Source organism: Aegilops tauschii, chromosome 4 (genome assembly GCF_002575655.3).
Source record: "Aegilops tauschii subsp. strangulata cultivar AL8/78 chromosome 4, Aet v6.0, whole genome shotgun sequence".
Classification (NCBI taxonomy): domain Eukaryota; kingdom Viridiplantae; phylum Streptophyta; class Magnoliopsida; order Poales; family Poaceae; genus Aegilops; species Aegilops tauschii.
Window position 1 is genome coordinate 206,896,002 of NC_053038.3, and position 27,951 is coordinate 206,923,952.

Genomic DNA, 27,951 nt, shown 5'->3' on the forward strand with positions numbered 1-27,951 from the left:
CAGTTCCCATAGACGGATTCAAACAGAGTACTAGCCCCAGAGGGGTCGATAACAGGCAAGGTTCGGATAATTAGACACAATCCAAACTACTATTAAACACTAGCTGGGGCAACTATTTCATGCCTCGATCTAATTTGGGCTGGACACAAGACGGACCTTGCCATGAACATCATCGAGGACGTCCCGCAGCAGCTCAATCCTGTGAACCTTCATGAAGACAACCTTGTGGCCTTGCCACTGATAAACTTGTTTGTGGAGGCATGCCACGTCATCTTCCTGCGTAAGCTTGACAAGAACAGTATGCCTCACAAACGAAGGAGTAGCTTTGAACTTCTTGTGCTTCAGTACACCCTGGACAACACGCCTGACAACAATGAGGCTGGAATACAACTCTTCATTGGTATAACCGCAAATGGCTTCCAGGATCCAACAGCCTAAGAACTCTGTTTTCCCAGTGCGTATATTCAGGTCGTCCGCCTCATAGCGAGTGACATGTACAACCACACAATCCTTGTCTGCATCAAGGCTCTAATTGAATAGAAACAAATTCTGAATTACTTTTCAGTATAAGAAACACAAGTTATTTAAACCACTATGTATAGCATGGCATCGAAGCTAATAAAATTTTGCATTATTAATCACCACATACTTCCTTTTCTAAAAAAATCACCACATACTTAGATGAAAAACCACAATCGAGATCAGCAAAGAAGGAAATCACCTTAGGCAGCTCAGCACGGGGGGGGGGGGGACACATCCTCGAAGGGGGAAAACTGCTCCTGCAGTGCCACGGGGGCTGTAACCTCAAATGGGGCGTTGACCATCTCAGTAGTGACCGTGAGCGTATCTCGGGTCGGCTCGGTGGTTGCCTCCATCTTCTTGGAGCTCTCTGTCTCATGGGGATCAGCCTCCCGCGTCTGCTCCAATATCGGCAGATCTTTGCCTGGTTCTCCTTGGTCCATCATGAAACTGGCGAATACTAGGAAACCACTAAAAGGAAAACATAATCGCAATGACAATGAAACAAAAAAGAGAGTGAGGATCGGTTACTGCTTTGCAAAAGTTCTTTTTTTTCTCTAAACGAAAATATACCAACATCACGGATCCGCTTACCTTCCCTTCGTTCGGAGAGAAGAACAGTGGCAGATGCGAGTGTTGCCTTTCTTGAAGACGATGAGGGAGAAGGGGATTCAGCGAGGAGTGAAATGATGGTTGCTTCGTCCGTCAAACTTAGACTACGGGGAGGTGGGGTTTTGTGATACGACGGCTCGTTACTGCCGCGCTACGACCGGGGTGACTCTCCGCCTGCATACTGCCTTCTAATTTGGTGGATGGCATTTGGGCCCGCGCGCTGCATGGCCCGCATGTCAGTGAACAAAAGTATAACGGCATTCAGTAGAGGGAGACGTTTCAGTGACCTAGGAGGAGCCAGAAGCGGTAGAGTGTCTCCACTGTACTAGTAGTAATTGTTTTTCTGGGTAGCTGTAGAGTGTCTCCACTGTACTAGTAGTAATTATTTCTCTGGGCCCAAGACAAAACAGTCCATCCACACTAGTAAATAGTAAAATCAATTCAAAAGCCCATATATTTACTGAATGAGAGGCGCTACCCACACCCAGCACACCCCCCCCCCAAAACCTGGGTGCTCTTCTTCCTCCTCGCTCCCACCCACCTCACGTCAGCTCGCTCCACTCGTACCCCCAAATTCCTCACCTCACTCCTACAGAAAACCCCAGCTCCCCTTCTTCCTCACTCCTACAGAAAATCCACAGCCCCCCTTCTTCTTCGCTCGCACTACAACTAGGCTCGTCATTCGTTACTCTGCTCAAATACGTGAGCGCGACGCGACGCCCTCGAGGAAAATGGAGTTGGCTGACCCCAGCACCAAGAAGATGAGGCTCCCGCCAGCGGCGACGCCTATTGTAGATCCCGCACCCGGCAGCGCGGGGAGAAGCGGCGACCCCGCCCCCACCGGATCCCAGGAACTCGTAGAATCTGGGTGGACCGCATCAGCGATCTCCCGGACGCCGTCCTTGGGGAGATCATCTTGCTTCTCCCCACCAAGGATTGCTGCCGCACCCAAGTCCTCTCAATTCGGTGGCGCCCTCTATGGCGCACCGTGCCCCTTAATCTCGACTGTCGTCAGCTATCTCTCTTCAATGATTTTGAAATCCCCAGAGCCATCATCTCCTCCCACCAGGGCTCTGTTCAAAGCCTCTGCATCCCGTCATGCTACCTGAGCAAGCATACCATGCCCTGCACGGTGGACACCTGGCTGAAATCCCCTGAATTCACAGAACTACAGCTGCTTGAGTTCTACTATTCCCCTGGAAATCACATACCACATACCGAACGCCATGAATTTGTGCCCTCAGCACCGATGTCCATCTCGCGGTTTTCGTCCTCTCTCCACACCGCCACCTTTGCGCTGTGCTACCTACCAGACAATCTGGTACTAAACCTTTGACTCCCATTTCTCAAGAAACTTTCACTTGTGTGGGTTCGTATATCGGAGGCCTCATTGCACAGCATCATCCACTCCAGTTGCCCTGCGCTGGAGTGCTTGGTGCTTGTTTTCACAGTTAGAATCGGTTGTCTCCAAATAAAGTCGCCTAACCTTGTAAGAATTGGAATTTCTTTTGACGGAAGGCAGCTCATCATCCAAGATGCCCCTTCACTTCAAAGGTTGATCCTTGATTCTAGTTATTCACCGTTGCAAATAACCGTCCTCTCTGCGCCTAAACTGGAGACCTTGGGTGTAATACATGATCTCTATGCTCATTTCAATACGGTGTTTGGCTCCACAGTTCTTCAGGTACTTTATATTATCATCTACACTTGTAACCATAAGCTGCATTTTAAATTTCTGCGCATAATTTATATATCATCTTGGAGTACACATTTTGTACTAATATTATGTTCTATGCTCAATGAAGAGTTTCTCCATGGATGGCCTATCAATGGTGCTGGATTCTGTCAAGATCTTATATATCCAAATGAATAGTTTTGATCTGAACAAGATTATTGGCTTGCTGCAATGCTTTCCATGTCTGGAGAAGTTGTATATAAAGGTGATAATTCCACGCACATTGGAAGCCCGCATATAGTGTACTAGAATTAACCCTTCAGCTGTTGCTCTTTCGGCACTCTTCTTTTAGACCTTAACTGTTTTCAATCTTCATGCCTATTTAGGCAACAGGACGGGGTAAGAAAGTTATAACCAATCGGTGGATTCGTAAGCATCGGGATTTTCTCACTTCTCATGAGATTCGATTGAAGACAATAATGCTAGAACGATATGTAGCCAACCGTGCAAACACAAGATTTGTCACATTCTTCCTGCTGAATGCGAGGTTACTATTGTCCATCAGGCTTAAGTTTATCAGCAGCATGGTTTTGATGGATGGGTACGTCGAAGAGCAAAAAAAGGAGTTTCAGGTGGGCAAAAGAGCTTCTGAACGTGCCGGTCTTCTATTTACAACATATTGTGGTCATAATCCAGTAAATTTTATGACCCAGGATGTTCATTCTATGGACCTGACCGATCCATTTGACTATGACTGCCGAAAATAGTGCTGGAGTTAGATGTTGTTGCCCTTTTCAATCTGTTTTTTTGTAAACCTGATGAACAATTAACCCTCGTGCTTTTGTACAGTTTGTAAGCTAGAGTTAGATGTTCCTGCCCTTTTCAACTCGGCTGTGACTGTCATATTTTCTTCGAAACAAGGCAAATGACTTGCCATTCGTTTAATTTAGAGTGAAATATTGTAACAAATCCCAACCAAGGGAAATAACATCACTCTTGCCGGCTGCTTGAGCTCACTGTGCATTACAGAAGCCAAGTGATTAGCCCCCACCAGCACCCACAAACTTATTTCGAACTAGCACATCAAATGCACTGTAAATTTTCATAGGAAAGGCTGCATGACCGTGACAGATTTGGATTCTGACATTTGGGACCCGCGAAGAAATAGCCTATCCAAGGTGGTGTCGACTTACTAGCCAGTCAACAAACGATTCTGCCTACCAGCCGTTGGATTGACATCCAACATCTGTCGTGTATCTTCTATCTCTTGTCTTCTTCTTCCTCCAGCCGCCCAAACCAAACCACCCCGCCAGCTCCGCCTGCTCCCGCCTCCCATGGCTGGCTGCGCCTCTGCCGCCCTACCGTACGTACCATCCAACATTGGCCAGGCCCTCCCTCTATTCCCCCACACGTCCTGTTATTCTCCAGCGACGTCAGCCCCAACACGCACCCGCGCCCGAACCAGTCAACCCTCGTACTCCCCTCTGCCTGCAACTGCACCGGCGCATCTTCAACGGCTCCTGTTCATTCTGTCCGAGGCCTCGCCGTCGTCCTCTGCCTTGCGGCCTTGGTTCGCTCGCCATGCGCGGTGCGCCACCCTCTTGCGTTGTCAACGTCGTCAACAACCGAGAGGAACAAGGAGATGACTGTACGTGGAGAGGATGACAGTAGGGACCCACCAGCGTCATGGCAGTACGCAAGCAAGTTCCTCTATGGTACAAGCCCAAAAATATGGTTCCTCCTAATGGTTGGACATCTGGGGCTCACGCCATTGTCAACGTAGTCAATAAACGAGAGAATTACACAACGAGCGGCTGACACCAGGGACCCAGCAAGTCGCGTAGTTTTTTTTGAGGAACAAGCAGTTGTTATTTATACTAGTTTTAGCGACGGATCAGGGTAACAACGGGGTTGTGCGGGGGCTGAGGCCCGTCTAGCCAGGGTTTTATTTATGTTTACCACATCATGAGCCCAGTTGTGTTTTTTTCTTGCTGAAAATGGCTAGCCCAGTTCTATTTTTTTTAAGAAATACCCAAACAAGGCCTACTTGCTTTATCGGCCCTGCTGGGCTGCAAATCTTTCAAGACGAGGAGAGTTTCGTTCGGTTTGCCCAGAAATGGGTTGTACATTTTTAAAACACATCAAACCGGGAATTAGTTTCAATTTTTTTCATTACAAGATCTTAAATTCCATTGATTTTTATGCGTGGACAATTATTTGGATTTTATATTTATATAAATTATTTCTCAAAATAGTATGAATGTGAATCGATATTTCTGGATTAAAAACAGTTGACTGCATCGAAATATGCAAAATTTCGTATACTTTTTAACCGTGGCCACAATATGGGGTGTAATGCTAACAAAAAGAAGATGGGCTCCAAAAAAATTCTTAAGAATTAGCAAATGGGTTATACATTATTAGAAATAATGGCAGATGGGCTGTATGCTGTTTTCCACAGATTTGAGGCTGACTTGTGCGCCTACTACAGGTTGACGCGTATGCTTTCATAAAAAAAGGTTGACGCACACGCAACGCCCTGTCAACTTAGTCAACACACGAGAGCAGTGACTGTTGGATGTCCATCCAACGGCTGTCGTGCTTCTTCAATCTCTGCTCTTCATGCTCCAGCCGCTCAAACAAGCGCCGGCGGGACTGCCTGCTCCCTCCTCCCGCGGCCGGCTATGCTGCCGCGCAGGCCTCACGGCCCCACCGTACTCCCATCGCTGGCCTAGCCATCCCTCTACTCACCCACATATGTTGTTATTCTCCGGCGACGGCAGACGAACCAGTAAACCCTCGTACTCCTCCGCGTGGGAAACAACTACCGAGTATTCCCTGGCTCCGTGTCGTTCCCTTCCTAGGCCTCGCCGTCGTCCACCGCCCTGGTGCTCTCGGCGCGGCCTGGTCAACGTGGTCAATGAACGACATCCATCGGAAGTGGACTGTACGTGGAGAGGCTGACAGCTGGGTCCACGGCCGCACGCAAGGAAATGCCTCCTTATTACGCGCAAAATAATGATTCCTTCACCTGACAGCTAGGACCCACAGGAAGGGCCTCTGTATTTCGCGAAAAAAAAGTTCCCCCCGCTGACAGGTCGGACCCACCAGCTATATCTTCGCACGCAAGGAAGTGCCTCCTTATTACGCCCAAAAAATGAATACCCCCTACTAGCTGGGACCCTACCATATTGTTGGGCTGACTTGTGGGCCTACTAAGTTGACGGGGACGGAGGGCTTTGTCAACTTAGTCAATACTCCAGTGACCGTATGATGTCCATCCAACGGCCATAGTGCTTCTTCAACCTCTGGTCTTCTTGCTCCAGCCGCCCAAAGCAGCGCCGGTCGTGCCGCCTGCTCCTGCCTCCCGTGGCCGGCTGTGCTACCGCGGAGGCCTCACCGCCCCCATACTACTCCCACCACTGGCCAGGCCATCCCTCCACTCACCCACACACCCTGTTATTCTGCGGCGACGGTAGCCGAACCAGTGAAAGCTCGTACTCCTCTCCGCGTGGGCATCCATTGCCGCGTCTTGCCCGGCTCCGCGTCGTCCCCTTCCTAGGCCTCGCCGTCGTCCACCACCGTGGTGCTCTCGGCGCGGCGTGGTCAATGTGGTCAACGACCGACTTCCATCGGAAGAGTACTGTACGTGGAGAGGCTGACAGCTGGGTCCACGGCAGCCGCAAGGAAGTGCCTCCTTATTACGCGGAAAATAATTATTCCTCCACCTGACAGCGGGGACCCACCGGACGGGCCACCAGCATTTTGCAAAAAAATCGTTTCCCCCTGACTGCTGGGACCCACCGGACGGGCCACCGTATTTCGCGAAAAAACGTTCCCCCCGCTGTCAGCTCGGACCCACCGGAAGTGCCTCCGTATTACGCACAAAAAAATGAATACTCCCCCGGCTAGCTGAGACCCACCTTGGTGGGAGACTGACTTGTGGGCCTACTAAGTTGACGGGGACGAAGGGCTTTGTCAACTTAGTCAATATGAACGATTCTAGCTCCAGTGACCGTACGATGTCCATCCAACGGCCGTAGTGCTTCTTCAACCTCTGGTCTTCTTGCTCCAGCCGCCCAAAGCAGTGCCGGTCGTGCCGCATGCTCCTGCCTCCCGTGGCCGGCTGTGCTGCCGCAGAGGCCTCACCGCCCCTACTATTCCCACCGCTGGCCAGGCCCTGCGGCGACGGCAGCCTCACACCGCAGCCGAACCAGTGAACCCTCGTACTCCTCTCCGCGCGGGCTTCCACTGCCGCGTCTTCCCCGGCTCCGCGTCGTCCCCTTCCTAGGCCTCGCCGTCGTCCACCGCCGTGGTGCTCTCCGCGCGGCGTGGTCAACGTGGTCAAGGAACGACTTCCATCGGAAGAGTACTGTACGTGGAGAGGCTGACAGCTGGGTCCACGGCCACAACCCAGTTTTTTATTGATTTGCCAAGTAAGTCGCTTTGTCGGGCCTGTTGGGCTGCAAATCTTTCAAGACGAGGAGAGCTTTCATTCGGCTGGCCGAGAAAATGGCCCATCAGTAATGAGAAATGGGCTGTATATTTTTAAAACACATCAAACCGGCAATTAGTTTTAAATATCTTTTTTTCATTTCAAGATTTTAAATTACATTAATTTTTATGCGTGGAGAATTTATTGGATTTTATATTGATATACATTTATTTTTAAAATTAGTTTGAATGTGAGTCGAAATTTCAGGATTAAAAATAGTTCGGACCGCACCGAAATATGCAAAATTTCGTATAATTTTTTACGTGGGCACAATATGGGTTGTAATGCTAACAAAAAGAATATGGGCTCCAAAAAAAACCTTAAGAATTAGCAAATGGGCTGTAAATTATTAGAAATAATGGCAGATGGGTTATATGCTGTTTTCCACAAATTTGAGGCTTTTCTTAAAAAAAAGGTTGACGCACAAGCACTGACTGTTCGATGTCCATCCAACGGCCGTCGTGCTTCTTCAATCTCTGCTCTTCCTGCTCCAGCCGCTCAAACAAGCGCCGGCGGGACTGCCTGCTCCCTCCTCCCCACGGCCGGCTGTGCTGCCGCGCAGGCCTCACCGCCCCACCGTACTCCCATCGCTGGCCTAGCCATCCCTCTACTCACCCACACCTGCTGTTATTCTCCGGCGATGACAGACGAACCAGTAAACCCTCGTACAGTCGTACTCCCCTCCGCGTGGGAAACAACTGCCGAGTCTTCCCTGCCTCCTTGTCGTCCCCTTCCTAGGCCTCGCCGCCGTCCACCGCCGTGGTGCTCTCGGCGCGGCGTGGTTAATGTGGTCAACGACCGACTTCCATCGGAAGAGTACTGTACATGGAGACGCTGACAGCTGGGTCCACGGCCGCAGCAAGGAAGTGCCTCCTTATTACGCGCAAAATAATTATTCCTCCACCTGACAGCGGGGACCCACCGGACGGGCCATCGTATTTCGCAAAAAAACGTTTCCTCCCTGACTGCTGGGACTCACCAGCTACACCTTCGCACACAAGGAAGTGCGTCCGGGTAAAAAAAACAAAATGATTCGCCCCCCTGACTGCTGGGACCCACCAGCTACATCTTCGCACGCAAAGAAGTGCCTGACAGTCGGGACCCACCTGGTCGAAGCGTACGTAGCGTTGTCATTCTGGTCGCGTACGTGTACGTACATATATACTAGTGGATGTAGAGGCGCGCACGTGTCGTAGTAGAGGCGTGCACGTAGCATGTACACGTACGTACAGCGGCCAGGGTGCAAGAAAGAAAATACGGCCACGTATGTGTACATACGGACGGGGTCTCGAACGCCTACTCGCGCATACGTACGGCGAGGGCTCGTTGACATGGCTGGGTCGATACGGAGAAACAACGTCGTCGTCGTGTTCATGGGGAGGCAACGGAATGCGTCGTGTTTATTGGGAGGCAACGAAACGCGTGGGAGCCAACCAGCTGGGTCGGAACAGAATGCGTGGTCATGTTCATCGGGAGGGCTTGGACAGAACAGGCGATGGAAACGAGGCCTGGCGTATCGCAGAACGGAGGAAACGGCCTTGTGTTCGACCAGCCACGTTCGAAACGGGATCCTGTTCATCGGGAGGGGTCTGGCGTATCGCAAAACGGACGAAACGGACCTCCTACGGTCGAACCGGGGGTCCTGTTGACCGGGAGGGGTGTGGCGTACCGCAAAACGGACGAAACGAACCTCCTACGGTTGAAACAGGGGTCCTGTTGATCGGGAGGGGTGTGGCGTACCGCAAAACGGACGAAACGGACCTCCTACGGTCGAAACGGGGTCCTGTTTCATCGGGAGGGGTGTGGCGTACCGCAAAACGGGACTCCACGGGATACTGTTCATCTCCACCGTCGACCTCCTCCAGCCTCCACGGGCTACCGTCGACCTCCTCCAGCCTCCACGGGCTCATGTTCATCCAGCCTCCACCGCGCGCTACTCCACCGGCTACTGTTCAACCACCCCTCCACGGGCACCCCTCCATCGTCTACTGTTCATCCAGCCCTCCACACCACGGGGTCCTGTTCAACCACCCCTCCACGGGCACCCCTCCACCGTCTACTGTTCATCCAGCCCTCCACACCACGGGGTCCTGTTCATCCAGAGGCAACGCCACCGCTCACTGTTCATCCACCCCCCCGCAACGCTCACTGTTCATCCCAGAGGCAGCATCAATCGGCTTCAGTTAGCAGCAGTAGCGAAGGAATCGCTCGATCGGGTTCAGTTAACAGCCATCGATCGATCGCTCGGGTTCAGTAACGCGTAGCCTGCAGTGCAATCGCTCGGGTTCAGTTAGAGCCCAACTCCTCGCTCGGGTTCAGTTAGAGCCAACGCCTCACACACACGCGCGTACGTGTACGAGAGAAACGCGCATCGCTCGGCCCCCGACCTCCCACCGTAATCGGGAACTCCCCGAAATTTTCCTTGCCCTCGCTTCTACCACGGTTTTTTCCGTCATGGACGGCCCAAAGAATGTCATGCAGCTGCGTCTCCGGCCCGCCCAGGACGAAAAGCCCATTTTCTGTCATGATTTTTTGTCATAGAAGTAGGAGCCCACCACATCTATGATGATACCGGGTTTTGTCACAATTATCGTCATAGAAGTGTCATATGTATGACAGAAGAAAATTCCGTTCGGCCCAAAATGTCACGGATGTGTCTTTTTTTGTTGTAGTGAATACATTTTCTCTAGCATCATATATCATCTTGAATGTTATGGCGTTGTGCTTTTTTAACACTATACCAACCTCGGTGTATACCTAGAGAGAGCACAAAGATAAATAACCTTACATGAGTGCAGAACAGGAGATGGTGATTAGTAATAAGAGCATACAATGTAACTCACCAAATTAGGATAGTTATCCTTCATGTGAATAGCGAAGTCATTCGCACTTGATGGACGCGGACTGCGAAAAAGTTGTGCGGGTGCATTTGTGTTGGTCCTGCTCTGTCCCGATGATCCAGTGCTAAGGGAAGGACCGGACTGGCGTAGATTCTGTTGAGGAGGAGTCTGCTGCAGACTTGGGTGGTTGCTTAGTGTAGGTTTTGTAATTACTCTAGGAGTCTGAATGTCTGGTGTAGAATCCCAAAGAGCTCGTTTGTAGCAAATATCAGCAGCTGGGCGAATCTGGGAGACACTGAAATAGTGAGTACATTAAACATGACACATGTTGTGCTTCGAAGTTTATGTCGAAAAACATACTCGGACATTTGAGTAATCTTCGATCTGCTTTGAAGGGTTGCTGCACTGTAGGATCATCCTACGGAAAGATGATAGTTTGAATACAGATATCCTTGGGAGTGTGTTGCGGGACATGTTGAAAATTCTTAAATCAACATTGTCAAGGTTGAAAATCTGCATAAAATTGTAAAATAGATTAAATATATATGAATGCTATGGGACTAATTATATGTGTACTTATAGTTTAGAAAACTGACCTGAAGGAAAATATGACAACCTTCTAAGTGTGTGACGGGTCGGTTGTTAAGGATGTCAAGTTTTAACTTAGATACAACTTTCATCAGATCTCGTAAAACATATTCGCACCAATTAAAATCAAATATTCTCTATGGGTTAACAATTCCTGCCCAGTAATCAATCGGAGCAGCGTCATGCTTGTTGCTGGGGGTGAGTAAGTGACCCATAACAAAGATAACTAGTGCCATCTTAAAACTGTCTTTCTTGATAGTTGAGGATAGTTTTTCAGAAAGTGGATGACATAGAACTTTCTCTGCTGCTTTCAAAATCTGATTTCCCTTCTCAGGCATGCCAAGGGCTCCACGTATAATGTTTACGGTTGTTTCATTCGGTTGCTCGTGTAATGCAATGTCTAGTTGCCCACATGGTATACCAAATACCTTGTGAACATCAACATCAGTAAACCTCAGAGTTCGGAGATTATCAAGATTTATAGACCTGGTGATCGTGTCCACTCTATTCATCACCATTTGCTGAATTTCAGATTAATCCTTGGGAGTGGTCTGATTTTGAGGATACCACCCCAATCCATCTCTTGAACAAGAAAAGCTTTGTACTTGTCAAAATTAGATGTGACTGAAAGTACCTTCTGAAGAGACGTTCGAGATGTTGAGGTTGGGGCGGTGGAGTGTGAGTTGAAGAAATCTGGATCTTCAAGAGGGTCTCGATCTGCATTGACGAAGGGCTGTGGTGCAGACATGTTATGTGAATCTGCAAATGAAAATCAGAAAAATGTGATAAGACTGATAAGGCGAATGAAGTATAGTGAGTGTTAGAAAATTTACCCGGATACGAAGCAACTGCATGGGACTATGAGTTGCAGCTTAGAGCAGGGGGGAAAAGCAGAGGAAGAAGAGAATGGGGAGAGAGGTCAGAAGTGCACACAGAGCAGATAAGGCAGCAAAAAATGAATGGAGGAAAAATAAATGCGTAAGAATTTACGCGAGGGATTTAATGCATGGTTACAGTTGAGCTGGATCAGAGGCAATCGATTCTTATTCTGGTTTTCTATGACTGTAAACAGGTAAAGGTATAACATTAACTTTTGTGGCTGTTTGCAGATATGCTTTATGATTGATTATAACGGTGTAATGTGAATGTGATACTTGTTGAACGATAAACATCAGGAAAATAGAGAATCATGCTATATTGGATTCCATATTTTACATAAGCACCTCTGTATGACTTCATTTAAAATTAACAGAGGGCTGTCAGAGCTAGCTTAGTGGGGACTGCCAGGTTCAGAACTAACTATTACATGGATCGACAACAACTTGGCGTGCTGATTAGGCTAATTAGATAAACCTAACCTATTACATCATTCATGGAGAACTACATTTTTGAGACTAGGAGCGTCATTACGGCAGCAAGAGTACCCAGGGCGACGGCGAGTGCGATCTTGATGTCAGACTGAATCTCACGCAGGATCAAGGTGGGCGCTTCATGTGGAGGAGGAGCTGCGGGAAGAAACACATGGGACCAACGAGCGCGAAGGTAGTCGATGTACTTGTTCTCCCATTTCCAGAAGCTGCAACGCCCAGTCTGAAAACATAAAAACACAATAAGAGATGGGATTGGAAAAAAAAGTTAGAACATTTGTGCACAGATTCTTACATCGCGGAACTCGCACTTGTAGAAATGGCAACCGGGATTGAGTGAGGTCTCAGAGATGAACCACTGGATCACACCAAGGTTGCATCTGGGGCACCGGATAAGGGGGAGAGGCGCGATGTCTTCTGGTGCGGTGAGCGACACCGCTGGCATGGAGGATGAAGAAGACACCATGGTTGGAACTGCAAGGTACAGGGAGAGATCGGAGATCGAAGCAATGGAGATCCAGATGGTGAGAGGGGGAAAGGTAGGGAAACAGTGAAATGGAGGGGGAGGGGGAGGGGGAGGCGGAGGAGAAGAGGATGAGGAGGAAAGTGGGCGTCCGGTGCAGCAGTAAAGGGGAGAACGGGGTTGGGTGAGAGCTGGCATTGATTGAAGGCGTGCATGACGTAGGTGGGGTATTGTACACGTAGGGCTGCCCGCTAGATAGATTCCGAAAGTGAAACAGTAAGGACGAAGCGGGGGCTGATCTGATGGCTGGAAACACGCATCGGACGGTGGCGATGCGACCGGTTGGGAACCGGCGCAGAGCATCGCCCTAGAAAAATGAACTGGTGATGCCCTAACCTCATCTCACCCTCGTCAGTCGTCTGTTCGCTACCACGCTCAGGCACCTCCGGCCTCAGCCTCGAGTGGCGCCCATGGCCATCCCCACGGCCCTCGCCGTCCGCGCCTCTCCCTCCTGCCAATTCTCGCACAGGTGAATATCCTCACTCTACCGCCCCATGTCTCTCCCGCTCGTGTAATCACCAACTGCTCGTTTTCAGTTCGTCCTTTGCCTGCTCTCCCTTGTTTAGGCGGAATGGAAGCACTGCATCTCGGCTCCTCCGAGGTGAGCTTCTTTCTGTACTTTTTGTTTTTGTTTTTTCGTTATGTAGAATTACTTTTCTCTTCTATGAATTGGGTGGAGCAACGAAATATTGAGTTGTGTAGGCGACCACTATTTGGAATTGGATAATCTGATTTGATGCGGGTTTAGTAAGCTGTCAGAGATTTTGGTCTAATAGTTAGAACGTCTTCTGATTGTTGTCGAGTGTGAGAGAGTACACTGGTGACACGCTTATGTGATTCCAGGATGTTTACTTCTTATAAGCCACACATTGCATACCATAAATTGATGATAAACTTGTGTAATCCAGCTGTATACACTGTGCAATCATTTGTATTTTCTGTTGAACAGTTATGCACATTATTGTCTGTGCCTAACATTTCAGAATGCATCAAGCGTGGATGAAAGCATATGTAGCAAAAGCTATATCTTCCGTAGCAGCAGTGAATGTTTCATCAATCTGATTGTATTAGCACAAATCAAGATGGTTTGAAGAGGAAGTCTGTCTTTAACGTGACAACTGATGACTAACGTGGGAATATTTAAGTTGTCGTTTGTTTTGGTGCTGGGTTTGCAACCTCTGCACTAAAACGGTATAAGCTGGCAAGCAACCAACTTGAGTGGGCTAGGTTGCTGAAATTGACTTTAGTTGGCTGATGCTGACCAGTGTTTGGGTAACTTGGAGAAAGACCGGTCGAAAGTGGTTGGATCCTAGGCCTCAGATTTGTTCATTTCTTATTTGAGGAGCCAAAACATGCTGTACTCATAGCCTTGCGCAAGCTGGCATGATGCTAGGGGACAAGCCATGCCAGAGCATGGTGGTGACTGTCTCCCTAGTTATCCATTGTGTTATAACCTTAGCTCCTGATATCGTCTCCTGCCATCCCTCTCGCCATTCTGTAACCCAAACCGTAAGAACGGAGAATATATTGTGCTGCACATTCTTTCACACAATTTTTCTGCAGTCCATGTTTTTCCTCTTCATGGTATTATTGCCAACATATAGAGTTTCTGTCTCACTCAAATTGTACATATAGGACTGCAAGGTTTAACATCAGGTGTTTCTGCACGGTTGGATGAGAGGATACATAGTCAATCTTATATGAGGTGATACATTTGAAGCTACCATGGTTGCTATCTTCTTATCCTTGTCTATTTTTAATATAGGTTGTGTATAAGAAGCTTGATTATTTCCTTTTCCAGTCAATACTTTGTGGGCTGAAATGCACCCATAACTGTAAATGATTATCTATTCTATAGGAAAAATACAATCGTGGCATCAGAGAATGAAAATCCACCTTTAATGCCTGCTATCATGACTCCTGGTGGCCCTCTGGATCTGGCAACCGTACTGCTAGGAAACCGTATAATCTTCATTGGTCAATATGTTAACTCGCAAGTGGCACAACGTGTGATATCACAGCTTGTCACACTTTCTGCTATAGATGAAGAGGGTGATATTCTGGTTAGTGTACATTTTTTTATTGGAGGTTCAAAATTAATTTTATAACGTAACATTTGCCTTATTGTGTGTGTGTGTGTCGCACGCGCGTGTGTATCTGCCCCCCCGATTTGTTGAATTACACAATGTGTTCTTCTTCTATATCAGATCTATCTTAACTGCCCTGGCGGAAGTCTCTATTCTATCTTAGCAATTTATGATTGCATGTCCTGGGTACGTAATCTATAATCTCTCCAGCTTAGCAATTTATGATTGCATGTCATGGGTATATTACCTATAATCATTGTAATTCACCACTATAATTCATGCTACATTCTCAATATTTCTAGTTCCATTATATATATTTTGTTTCTTGTTCACCTGTCACAAGAATTCTTCCATTTGATTAAGATTTATGTTGTTGGCACTAGAATCATTGCACACACAGCACCAAACAATTTTGAGCCCGTCGTGTATAGACCTCCTTGGCCAGTGAGCTTACATATAAAACGAGCCAGTGAGCTTACTCGTAGTATTAAAAGGAAATAATAATGTTATGCAAAAGCTGCTCTTGTGTCCATGGTATTGTTTACAGGAGTTGTAATCTTAAATTGGTACATAAACCTGAGCAATTCCTGTGCTGGGCGGCTCCAAGTGGGCTTTGGTACGGTTCTGCTTGCCACATGCCTCATTTCCCAAATCTGGTTTAGCCTTAGAAACTGTTTTTTGGGCTGGCTAGGCCAAGTACTTATGTCTTGTACATACATCACACATGGAGCTTCACCATTGCTTCTTTTGCCTTCTTTCACTTCTCTTAGCATCTTTTTACGGCATATAATGAGGTTTTTCTTTTGCTGCGTCTCAGGCCCTGAGATTTGTAATTTTGGTGGTGTCATAGGATGTTTCATGGGATAGTTGGAAAAATAATGTTGTAAAATGATGAAGTGTGAACTTATCTGTAAAACAGGAAAACCCGTGTACTCCAGAGAGGGACTCGCATTATGTGTGGTAAATGTCTACTGTTAGACTCTCCTATTTCCCACAAAACTAACAGAGCGACGCATGTTTATGTGGCTAGATTTGTGAAATAATCTTCAGTTCACATATCTGATACTAACATTTTTTGTTGCTTGTGCTGATTTGAATGCTCACGTTAGACATGTAAAACTATAAGTAAGATGTAACAAAAATGAAGCTTTAGTGTAATTGGGTTCTTAGGTAATCATAAATTTGTTGCTAAAGAATACATTCCACTTTTGACACTATGTGCACGTTAAAACCAATACCTAGCTTAAGAATTAATTTTGACACAAATGTACCTGATTAAGAACCCGAAAATAAGAATGTTGCTAATCATAGGATTTTTGACCATTCACTGGGGTTGGTTGGCATTTAACCGTCGATGTGGTACTCCACCTAGTCACTTACTGTAGGTTGCTTTCAACATTTTAGCTGTAATCCTTGTGTTACTTAGCTGTAGCTGCATTTCCTTGTAAGATAGTGTATGCACCTAGACAGCTAGTAGTCAATTTGCTTTTTGCTTTGTACTAGCAGCTGCTAGAGCTGCATGGTCGGTTCAGACTTAGCAACCGACTTGCCCTGTACTATATATATGCCTCAAGGCAACAATACAAAAAATAGCTTCAAGAAATCAAATTATCCTGTGTTCAGCCCTAGCTCCCCTCTGCTTCTCTACTTTAACCTGTTTCTAATATTTGGCATCAGAGTAAGGTGTTGATCCAAGACCATGTCAGCTTCAGTGGATGGACACACCGGTCACAGCCCACAGCGGCTCGCCATGATGGTCTAGTGGTGGTCGTCCAGCGCGTGGTGATGGAAGTCGGCGGTGCGCTGTTCCCGCAATTGACTCAGAGCAACTATGAGGATTGGAGCCTCTTGAGTGAAGATGGAGGTCGTGGTCTACAGGACACCGTTGAATTCGGCGACGTAGACCACCAGGAAGATCGCATGGTGCTCGAGGCCGTCCTGAGAGCCGTGCTGTAGGAGATGATCCACGCCCTGGCTGTCAAGAGGACAGCCAAGGAAGCTTGGGAGGCGATCCGGCATTGATCGCGTCTGCAAGTCCATGGTGTAGAAGTTGTGCCTGGAGTGGGAGCTGCTCACTTTGCTAACCCTAGAAAGGATGAGGGGAACGGATATATATAGTCTAGGGACGAACGGGTAGGTGGGTTTGAGAGATACAAGGCAACACTGGCCAAATCAGGCCGGGTCAGAGCAACTATGAGGATTGGAGCCTCTTGAGTGAAATGGAGGTCGTGGTCTATGGGACACCATCGAATTCGGCGACGTAGACCACCAGGAAGATCGCATGGCGCTCGAGGCCGTCCTGAGAGCCGTGCCGCAAGAGATGATCCACGCCCTGGCTGTCAAGAGGATAACCAAGGAAGCTTGGGAGGCGATCCGACATTGATCGCGTCTGCAAGTCCATGGTGTAGAAGTTGCGTCAGGAGCGGAGCTGCTTCCGGGATAGCGGCTGGACAGTCCGACGCTTGATAGATGCGTGTCTTCGTGGCTGGTGTGGGGTCAGGCTGCTGTTGACCTCCAGAGGCCGGACAATTTGGGGTGGTGGCCGGACAGTCCGGCTTTGCCATTTTGCTCTCGGGTGCTTTCGACGCTAATCCCCGACAAACAGCTAGACAATTAAGTCAAGTAGTTGTTTTATCCGGCTATTGGGCGGACAGTCGGACATGGTGGCCGGATAGACCGGCTGCTAGTTTGGCATATAAGTGTAGGAAGTGAGCACGGCCAAAGACATCATATTCATGGACTAGAAGCAATAAAACTTTATGATCACAAACATGCAAATGTGAGGTAGTGGTCATCCCATCAAATGTATGCATGTACGTGAAATCAGCAAAAGGTTTGTGATATAGGAATGTGTCGTCAAAGTAAAGAACGACAAAGTTCCTAAGGAGATGCCTAAACACATGTGTCCTCAAGTGCATGAGAGTATGACGTGCAATAGGCAATCCAAAGTAGAGGAACCCAAAGAGTGGAGCGAAGGGAATCCTAGCTATGGAGCCGCGCCTTAGATAAGCAGTGGGATAATCATGAACCCCTTTCACAACACCTCCAAGAAGAAACGGAGCGCCCAAAGGCATCATTGTTGCAAGCGTTGAAGCAACGCAAGGATTTCTCCCAGAGCCGGACAGAGCCACAACTAGCTGAGGCAACGGAACACACTCCATAAGCGACCGGAAGACCCCGTATCCGACATCACACAACTGAAGGTTGAGTTGTGGAGGCCGGGCGGGGCGAACCAAAGCATGTTGCACATGGGCTGCAGGGAACCTTTTGTGGATCCGGCGAGAACTAGGCAGACGAGCGGCATGTCGTTGCGAGCATAGAACCTAGCCACCCTTGCCGAGGGGAGCCGGCTTAATAGGGGCATGTTGAAAGCGGAGAAGATGTAGGCGGGGGTTGGTCTTGTGCCACACGGGGGCGGGAGGTCGAGGTCCGGCAAGCCATGCGCCACGCGGGGGCGCACAGAGCAGGGGGTGACATCGGGGCACCTAGTAGCTGCAGATGTCATGGGGGTGGAGTGGTGGTGAAGGTCGACGCCGAGGCTCGCGTTGGGGCTGGGCCGGTGCCTCGGCCACCAAGGACGAGCAGGAGGCAGCCCAACATGCCACGACAGTGACCACCATGGTTGGCGGTCATGGGTGGAGCGCGGAGGCGGGGCCTGTTTATTCGGTGGCGACCGAGCACAACAGGGGGGCGTCGATGTGGGAGGGGTGGTGGGGAGAAGCAGCGTTGCCGTAGACTTTCCTAAAGAGGCGGAGCAGTGAATGGGAGATGCAGAGCTAGGAGAGGGACGAGCGTCCCGTTTGCGGGTGGAATAGCCGAGAGCGAGGCAGAGAGAGGAGCGTGCACGCACGGGAACGCGTCGGGGGCCGGGGATGGATAGGCGTGTGTGCCTGGGGGAGCCGGTGTGGATCTGGATCTCGATGTCGGAGGCGAAGAACGAAGCTGAGAGAGTACGGAGGGTTGCGAGCGTGGACGGCGTGCGTCGTTACCGCCGTCATCCGTCGCGGGGCTTTGCCCTTGGGCCTCCTTCGACGACGAGGAGTGCAGAGTTGGCAGCGATGTAGGTCTGTGGGGGGAGGCGCGCGCGCGGGGGGGGGGGGGGGGGGGTGATCCAAAATTTCCATGCTCAAGTTTGATACAACACACAAGGTATGTTCATTAAGAGTCATGAAAAACTGGCAGTCATGCGTCAAATCAATATCACAATCATGTGTGCAAGTAATTAGCCGAAAAGAACAACTAGGCGACATGATGCATGCAACACACGTGGTATGATCCAAAATTTCCATGGTCAAGGTTCGGGATTCTCAAAAGAGAAAGAGATCACCTTGAAAGCTTGTCCTTGTGCGTATTTCACAATGTCAAGGGACAAGCAAATGTGTGATAGTAGTGCGTCAGTGGAAAGTGTACTTGGCTCGCTCTCAAGAGCTCGGATGGTCAACTCATGGTGTGTAGGAGTAGACGAGTAGTCGATATTACCTACACATGAACAAAACAAAACAAAGAACGTATGCGCATGCTAGATAAACACATCATCTATCATGATGTGTCTCTTCTCTTGCACATAACCATTAACACAAAATATAGTCAATGCATGAATGGCGTATGCGTTGCATTTGACATAGCAACAATGATCATCATGCATATTGTGCAAAGAAGGAAAGAAAACATGCGTCACATGGAATACGTGAAGATCTCAAACCATATGCGAGAAAGCTATGGGGGCAGTCTCATGTTCAAGCATAAGAACATCGTTGCATTCAACAAAAACAATTAGCAAATGTTCACATGGGAGGTGCAACAAAGGGAGACTTATGACAATATGCAATACCAATCATGTGCAAAGCATCAAAATAGTTGTCATCAACCCTTACTTATGAAGCCTGTTATCCAAACAAGTTGGGGTAGGCTAGATATGAAACCTTTTCACGAGGACTTCCCAGGAGGTCACCCATCCTAGTACTACTCTCGCCCAAAAGGGTTTCATACCCAAAAGACTGGCTAGTTGTTGTAGGGTGGAACCCTAGATGGAGATCTTTCACGAATTGGAGGGGAAATCCCCAAGAACACGAAGAACACAAGAGAGGGGAAACACTCGAATTGACTAGATCCAATCACACATATGCTAGATCCAATCACACAAAGAGAGATACAAGGGTCCAAATCCAACACAAGAAGATACAAGAGGTAACTAGTTCATCCCAATCCTATGAGGAGAGAGGTCTTGATGATCCTATGATGGGGATCCTTCCCTAGATGGGGTCTTGATATCCACAAGAGGATCTTCTCCCTTAGGAGGACATGATCTCCAAGGGGAGGAAGATGAGCAAAGCTCTCTCAATATCTCACATATACTTTGATGTCCTCTAAATGAGCTAGGTAAGGAGTATAAATAGTCTAGGTTCGAAATAGAGGGGGAGAGGGTTACAAGGGCAAAAGCCCCAACTTGCACGCAGGCACTCGCGGAGTGGTCCGGGCACCCGGTGCAAAGGGGTCCGGGCACCCGGATAGGTCAGGGGCTGGCTGTAGGTGGCCCGGGCACCCGGGGGGCTCTGGCCCGGCACCCGGGGGTTCCAAGCCCGGGCACCCGGGGTGGCGCCAGGAGGCTGGAGGCGGGAGGCCGGGCACCCGGGCCAGGCAGGCGGCCGGCTGGGCGGGGCCGGGCACCCGGGGTGTGGTGGCCCGGGCACCCGGAGGTGATGGCAGCGGCTCCAGCAGGAGGGGCCGGGCACCCGGGGCCAGTTGGTCGGGCACCCGGGCATCGCCTGGGAGGAGGGGGGGCCGGGCACCCGGGGTGCCTAGGGGCTTCGCCCACCCGGCGGCTGCAGGCCCGGGCACCCGGGGTCCTCGCGTCCGGGCACCCGGGGTGTCCAGTGGGACTCCGGTCCTTCGCGTTCTTCTCCCTCTCCTTCTTGGGTCTCCGGTGAACTTGGTGATTCCTCCGTGCTTCCTCGTGACGATCTCCGAAGTACCTAAGAATGCACAATGCGTCTCTTTGAGGTAGAATCCCATTCTCAAGAGAATCCAGACGAAACTCGGAGAGGAAAGAATTAACCTCGGGTTCGACGGTGCGTGCACGTGCTCTTGTCATTGGTCCTCGAGGTGCTTGACGAGTTGTAGTAGAGTCCATGGGGATGAGCGAGGGATGCTCCGCATCACTAGTTTTTACGTTGGCTCGCCAAGCCTATCACAACCCTTAGATATGAAAACCCATGGAAAGATAAAGTATCAACCATGTGTGATGCAACATACAAAGCATATGCGACACAATCATGGGGCAAACATCAATGTGTTGGGTAGAAGTCCTATGGAAGGAACGATGCATAATCATGTCTCTCCCAACACAAGTATCATTATAGGCATGTATCAAAAATGGAACATGACAATAGCAATGGATATCTCCACCAAGCTTGCAAATACAAATACAATGAATAGAAGGATGGGTCATGTATAATGCAAAGCATGGGTCACAAATGCATGTCATTGTAATAGGAATGATCATGGCAAGATGGGCACAAATTGTGAAAATGAACAGTAACCCATAACCATGTGAGTGCCATGTAGAATAAGGTCGCGAAGTCTTGTCGCGAAGAGGAAAGGTGGAGAAGCTCCATGGTAGCGCACACCTTGCTTGCTCTCAGGAGCTCTTTTCGTCAACTCGTGCGCTTGCGAGGTTGACGAGTGTGGGCACCTACACAATATTGAAAAGGAAACAATGTGCGCGCGTGCTATATGTACACATCATCCATCATGATTTGTATGTGCGTGTGGGAGATAGCAAAAGATATGCAATCCGTAAAGAAATTTGATGCATGATACAAGAAACTATCATCCATCATGAAAGGATGGTTGTGTGGTACAACATAATGGAGACCTGAAGTGGAGCAAAAGTATGATGTATATGTATAGCATTTTTTGTCACGGGATGCATATGGTGCACACAATTATTAGAATCATGCAACACAAAAGATGTATCAAGTTCTCCATCATGTGTGAGAAAACTATGGGTTGCTAGCAATAGTATAGGCATAGTTGCTTGCAATACAAGTACTTGAAGCAAAACACGGAGAAATTGAACATGTAAAGCAATGCATGTCCATAGCATTATTGTTGGTTTGCATGGAAAATTTGGTTTCACATGAAAGGTTTATAGTACTACCATGCTCGCCAACAAAATCATGAGGATGGCAAGTATGCAATATATTGAATGCAAGACATATGTGGTTATCCACGAATTCCATGCTAAAATGTCATGGCAAGGCATATGCAAAGAATTGCTCAAATTATGTAAAGGATGCATTGCAATATTATTACAACTTATGCAAATGCCAAGAACCATGAATTTGTCATCTATGCCATACTTGCCAAAGGATTGGATTTTATGGGATATGCATAGTTACTCTGATGAGATTGGAAATGTGTGAATTTGGACATCTCACCCATAGCATATGACAAAGCAAGAGTATTATCAAACATGATGTGATCTAAAGAATTCTCACAAGATATCCTATGCAACATAGCATCACAACTAATAGACTCCACATGAACATCATCGTACTGATCATAAATGGGTAATAAGTCATCACACAAGGGAGTCGAACTAGCATGAGGCATGACAATAGGGAGATGTAATCAATGTCCACTAGTGGAACAAGAGCATCACCATCACCTCTATTATTACCTCTGTAGGTCCACTCATGTGGTGTAGGTGTGGTGGAAAGGGCCATCTTCTGGCCATCTACATCATCTTGATGGAACCACGTGGGGGAGGGGGGTGCATCTTCTTCCACCATGGCCATCGTCGTATACATAGGAGGGACGAAGTTGTCGATGGTCGGTGCTTCATCATATATGGGATCTTGCACCAAATAAGAAGACACAAGCGAAGTAGAGGTTAAGTTGTTAGAGTTGGAAATGGCCTCACAAGACCTATCAACTACCCCACTCATGTGTGGTGGTTCACTCACTCCCTTAAGGTGGACACACTCGAAGTCACATATGGTAGAGTCACTCAAGTGGTGGTTGTGGCTTTCCTCACACGAGAATTGGTGCATCTCATCAAATATGGGGCTACTCACTCTCAGTATGGGTGCAAATGTCTCTCAGCTCATCACCATATGCCGCCATGGTTGAAGGGAAAATCCCATGCTCAACCATCTCGTCACCTTCGCCAAGGAGGAAGGCCATATGACTTGGCTCATCATCCGCCTCCATGACCGAAGGGAATATCCCATGCTCGGCATTCTCACTTGAGGTGCATCCGAAGATGGAGTGGTCACCCTTGCTTGTAATTGGTCACCTTGATGTTGGCGTCGTAGCTTCCTCTTGTCAGTGATACTGCCAATGCCGGCGTGATCTTTAAGAAGATGGTAGCTCGAAGCGTCTGCACTTGAGCGTCGTCGAGAAGATGATCTTGAAGATGAGGGCGACTTGCGTTTGTTGGGCATATTTTTGATAAGCTCAATTTGTGCGCCCATCTTGGCCTCGATGTAGTCCCACTTGGCATCGAAGTGGTCCTTGTTGGCGTAGACCGAAGGTGATGTGCCTTCCCTATCCATATTAACACTCGAGCTAGGCGTGAGAAGAGAAGGGAATGAACAATGCATTACCTCTTTCTGATGTTGGTGAAGGATCAAGCGACCTCGCAATTGACAATATGAAATGAGTGCACTTGGTAATGAACCTTGTCCAACCTCACACCTACACAAATGGCTTATAGTGGAGCTTGGTAGGGATTAGTGGCACGATTCTTGCAATTTGAAGTTCAAGGGATGTAAAAGTTGGAAGCAAGCATTTTGAGTTCATTGTGGTTTGCTTCCAACTTTTACATCTCTTGAACTTCAAATTGGAATTTCGGGGCTTGTGCAACCAAGAAAATGAGCATACAGAATTGTCCTAACAAAGACTAAGCTCGTGTAACACAAACTCAAGGAGTGCGATACGGCAAGATTCGAGAACTTGGCACCAATCCTATAGGACAAGTGTATCCTTGGCACAAGTATCTTTATTGCTCAACTCTTTTTCTTATAAACTCTTTTATGAGTCCTTTTTGTATCCCTCTTTTTTTTGAACCTTTTCTTCGTTTCACCACTTCCCTTTTGAGCCTTGACCAAATATACAAGACAAGTATCACAAGATGATGCACGGAGTAACTATATACACGACGATATGATGCGTAAATAATCACTAAGATGCTAAATTTCACGAGGCCTAGCAACACTCGGATAGCTAGTCTCAATAGGTCAAAGGTAATTGCAAAGAATAGAATGGCTCACAAGGGTAATGGCAAGGAAGGCAAAATTTGTGTGACGGAATGGTATACCTCATCGACACCTTTACCTTGAAAAAATCGGAGTGACCGGCCTTGCTTCCGGTGTCGGGGTCAAAAGGATCGATGAATCGTTGTCGTTGGCGAGCTTGGTGGTTGATGTAGTCAATGGAGAGGTACAAGTTGTGCTTGGCAAGGACCCCCAAGGGCGAAACCGGTGAAGATGCATGGCTTTGAGTCATGGTGGTGGATGGCCTAGGCGAAGATGCCAATTTGCCAAGAATTGGTCCAAAGCAAATGATGTGGAAACCTATATGATTATCAAGACCACGTCGTTTGCTTCAAAACGAGCCCAAGAACACCAAAATTGGAGTCCGGAATCAAAAGTTACGGCCAAAACGGTGAAGAACCTGCAACAGTCTTTGGGGAGGTTGAACAGTCCGGCTTGGATCCCGGCCAGTCCGGTTTAAGGCTCGGACGAAACCATTCTCTGACCTTCCGTCCGGCCCCTTTGTCCGGCACGGGCCGGACAGTCCGGGAGACCCAGAAAATTTGAGATCGCGAATTTGGGGCTGTGGAACTTGATTTTGGGGGTGGAAAAGCGAGATTCCTAAGTCGAAATTGGATGGGGAAAAGGAAAAATCGGGCCAGGGAATGCAAAGGGGGCTAGAAACACTTGCAAAACCCTGGGCAGTGGATCAACTTGAACAAAAACTCACTAGAAACAACAAATCACTCAAAATCGGCTGAGGCTATTTTTTGTGTGGGGATTTTTGAATTAGGCAAGAACAAAACAAAATCAGGCTAGAAAGATGAGGGGGAGGGGCTCCAAATTGTGGCAACCTTGCTCATGATACCAAATGATGTAGGTCAAAGCCTAGGGTTTGGCCCAATCTTCACGAGTTGGAGGTGGATTTGAGGAAGAACACGAAGAACACTTGGGAAACACACAAGAGGGACATTCAAGATACACATAGATAGTGGCGGAGCTACGGCTGGGCAAAACCATGCCATGGCCCGCCCAGCCAAATAAGATTACAGTGTAGAGTGGTGCTGAATTGGGGCTTTGGGAGCAAAATTTCAGACATATTTCTTAAGCTAGCTGGTTTTGGCCCGCCCAATGAAGCGTGTGTAGCTTCGCCACTGCACATAGATCCAAACAACAACAAAGGTAGAAAGTAACTAGGTAGTTCATCCAAATCTCTAGGAGAGATGGGTCTTGAGAGATAGATAGATCTTCCCTAGTCCAAAGGATGTGGAGGTCTTGCTAATCCAAAGGGATTCTTCTCCCTTACGAGGTCTTCACAACCATGCAAGGTTCTTCTCCCTTCGGTCTTCATCTCCAATGGAGGGGTAGATGAGCATAACTTTCTCAAGTTTAATCTAAATGCTTTGCAAACCCTAGAAAGGATGAGGGTTAGGTGGGTGCGAGAGATACAAGTCAACATGGGCCAGATCTGCTCGCAGGCAGGGGCCAGACGGGCCAGACAGTCTGGCATGGTGGCCGGTCAGTCCTTCTTTGGATGGTGGTGTTGCTTCCTTGTGCTTGCACTCCTCCTCGATATGCGTGAAGCTCGTTGGTTCCTTGTGCTTGCACTCCTCCTCGATATCGTGAAGCTCAGCTCAAACCTATACATGCACGAGGGGCAAGTAGTATACCATCCAAGAAAGTAGACACGCATAGAGGATGAAATTTATCTTAGTATATGTGATGCGCGTGTCCCTTGGCAATGGAGCCAAAGCCATGGTGATGACCCTAGGGTGCTCCACAGCAGTCTCTCGAGATTTCAGTCATGGAAGCAAAGATGACTTAGATCTCACATCTATACACTGCAACAAAAATAATGCATCTCACATGGCTTTGATCTCACATCTATATTTTTGGATTGATAAATCTCCACCGCTCAGTTTTCTATTGCTTTGATAATACAAAGATGACCAAATACTACATGCTAAAATTAGCTTTCCACTGTCTAAATGTAAAATTATATATTATCTTGCCAGTACAGCATCCTATGGCTGGTCTTACATGCTCAATAGTATTGCTTAACACTCTTATACTGCATCCCAAACCTAAGTGCTGATATAAACAACATATTTTTCGTTGACATGAAATTGACTTTATTACGAAGATTCATGTTTTAGTTTTTCTGAATGAATTGTAGCGAGTCATGTAAATTAGCTGCGGTTCTTGCCTGTAATGTCATCTTTTGGATTTGCCATTCACAACTTACATCTGTAATAACATATCCTTACAAGTAGACCCAGAGACTTGTTGTCTTTTGATGCTCTGTGCCAATGCCTGAAATATATCTTTGAGTTAACACAAGCAGATCACACCGAAAGTTGGGACAGTGTGCTTTGGTGTTGTTGCTAGTCAAGCAGCAATCATTCTTGCTGGTGGTGAGAAGGGAATGCGCTATGCGATGCCTAATGCCAGAGTAATGATTCATCAGCCTCAAGGTGGATCGGAGGTATGATTGTTGGTTTTGTATATGATTTTTTCTGGCAAAAGCCTTGCGTCTCTGATGCATTGATAAGAAGAAAGAGTTTGTACAAGCCCAAAGATTGGCGGGGCCCAGAATTACAGCAGGATGGCACTAAACGGTGCCCATCTCAGCTGGTAGCAATGCTGCAAGACCCTCTTGTGCCCTTGTCCTTGCCCATTGCCTAGCTTCCGACTGGATAGTGTCAAGGAGGCCGGCTAAACTGAGCCAGGCGTTGTCGAAAATGATCGCATTACAATGCTGTTTGGTATATGAATCGTGTAGCAGGATGTTTTTCTTAAATGTTGTGTGACTAATTTGATATTCCCTCTGTCCCATATTAATTGACTCTCAAACGATGTATCTAAATGTATCTGTTTGAGCTTCAATTAATATGGAAAGGCCGTAGTAATTGCCATCGTTGAAGCTTGCTGTGATGCTAACGATCAGATCACCTGCAGGGTAATACGGAGGAGGTGAGGAGACAGGTTGGGGAAACCATTTATGCTCGAGATGTAAGTGTTTTTTTTACCAACATAAGTCTCCTTAAGCATGCTTTCTCAGATGCTTGAGGGGCTACTGTTATTTTTTTCCTTTTAAGCTGTGATTAAAGGTCCTGAAACCTTGTGCACGCAGAAAGTTGACAAAATGTTTGCTGCTTTCACGGGGCAACCCATCGATATAGTGCAACAGTGGACAGAGAGGGATCGTTTCATGTCGTCGTCCGAGGTAACCTCTCGCTTCATGTCCTCTCCTCTCCTTTAGCAGAAGAGAAGCAGAGCAGTAACCTGTGGTGACCTTATGTTTCGTTCACATAGGCCATGGACTTCGGACTAGTCGACGCATTGCTGGAAACGGGATGCTAAGCAAACGGCTGCAAATTGGAGCTCTAAGTCAGATACATTCATCATGTTTCGTTGCCCTTTCAGTTGTGACCGACCTATGTTCAGTCACTAGGGATGAGAAGAAGGGATGTCATTTGCCTCTTAGGAGTCTGGCTTCGGCTGCGGGTGATTTTGTGTTGGAGATATTATTGATTTTCTGATTAATTTAATTCATAAGTAAATCATCACGACAATGTTGACAATCCTAATCTCACATTGTAAGCTAATGACGCGATTGCGTGCTAGGCATATATCATATGGAACTATATGAAACTTATAACCAGAATACTAGGCCCGTAAGGGTTTGAAATTTCTGATTATTTTGACTTCTTTTTACGGCTCGTCAATTTGACGCATGTGACTGGGTTAATTCTGTGCATAGTTTTTTTTTAAAACTCGTTATAATGTTTTGCATATTTGGCCATGTTTGTCAGGCCAACTAAAGACATCTCTGAAGAATTGCTCTGTTCTAGCATGTCGGAAGCAGCATGGACCGTCGATCTGCCATCCAGTGGCTCCCGAACGAAGATAACGGTTCGCTACTGGAATGTCATCTCCACCGTGGATCTCCCATCCAACGGCTGTCATCGCTCCGAGGGTCGCTGTT

The 27,951-nt window shown here is 47.8% G+C and overlaps 2 protein-coding genes across 4 annotated transcripts; one reads left to right on the forward strand and one right to left on the reverse strand.

The window, feature by feature from the left end:
- Positions 1 to 9,897: 9,897 nt before the first annotated feature.
- On the reverse strand, positions 9,898 to 12,730 carry LOC141021273 (uncharacterized). 3 transcript variants are annotated; one of them, XM_073496471.1, is made up of 6 exons: positions 12,392 to 12,728; positions 11,563 to 12,319; positions 11,364 to 11,488; positions 10,502 to 10,654; positions 10,145 to 10,426; positions 9,898 to 10,058 (listed from the first exon to the last, which is right to left on the reverse strand). In XM_073496471.1, exons 3-6 carry the CDS (start codon positions 11,475 to 11,477, stop codon positions 9,906 to 9,908), a joined length of 702 nt encoding a protein of 233 aa, XP_073352572.1. In that variant the 5' UTR covers positions 11,478 to 11,488; positions 11,563 to 12,319; positions 12,392 to 12,728; the 3' UTR covers positions 9,898 to 9,905. The 3 variants fall into 3 exon arrangements, 2 of the variants coding, with proteins under 2 accessions (XP_073352572.1, XP_073352571.1); XM_073496470.1 differs by having other exon boundaries at positions 11,364 to 12,319; XR_012181790.1 differs by having other exon boundaries at positions 9,898 to 10,426; positions 10,738 to 12,319; positions 12,392 to 12,730.
- Positions 12,731 to 12,863: 133 nt separating this feature from the next.
- On the forward strand, positions 12,864 to 27,630 carry LOC109772841 (ATP-dependent Clp protease proteolytic subunit 6, chloroplastic). Its single transcript, XM_020331538.4, has 9 exons — positions 12,864 to 13,088; positions 13,156 to 13,220; positions 14,255 to 14,324; positions 14,478 to 14,682; positions 14,827 to 14,892; positions 26,308 to 26,448; positions 26,922 to 26,975; positions 27,097 to 27,189; positions 27,279 to 27,630. The coding sequence occupies exons 1-9, from the start codon at positions 13,030 to 13,032 to the stop codon at positions 27,324 to 27,326; spliced, it is 801 nt and encodes a 266-aa protein (XP_020187127.1). The 5' UTR covers positions 12,864 to 13,029; the 3' UTR covers positions 27,327 to 27,630.
- Positions 27,631 to 27,951: the final 321 nt, after the last annotated feature.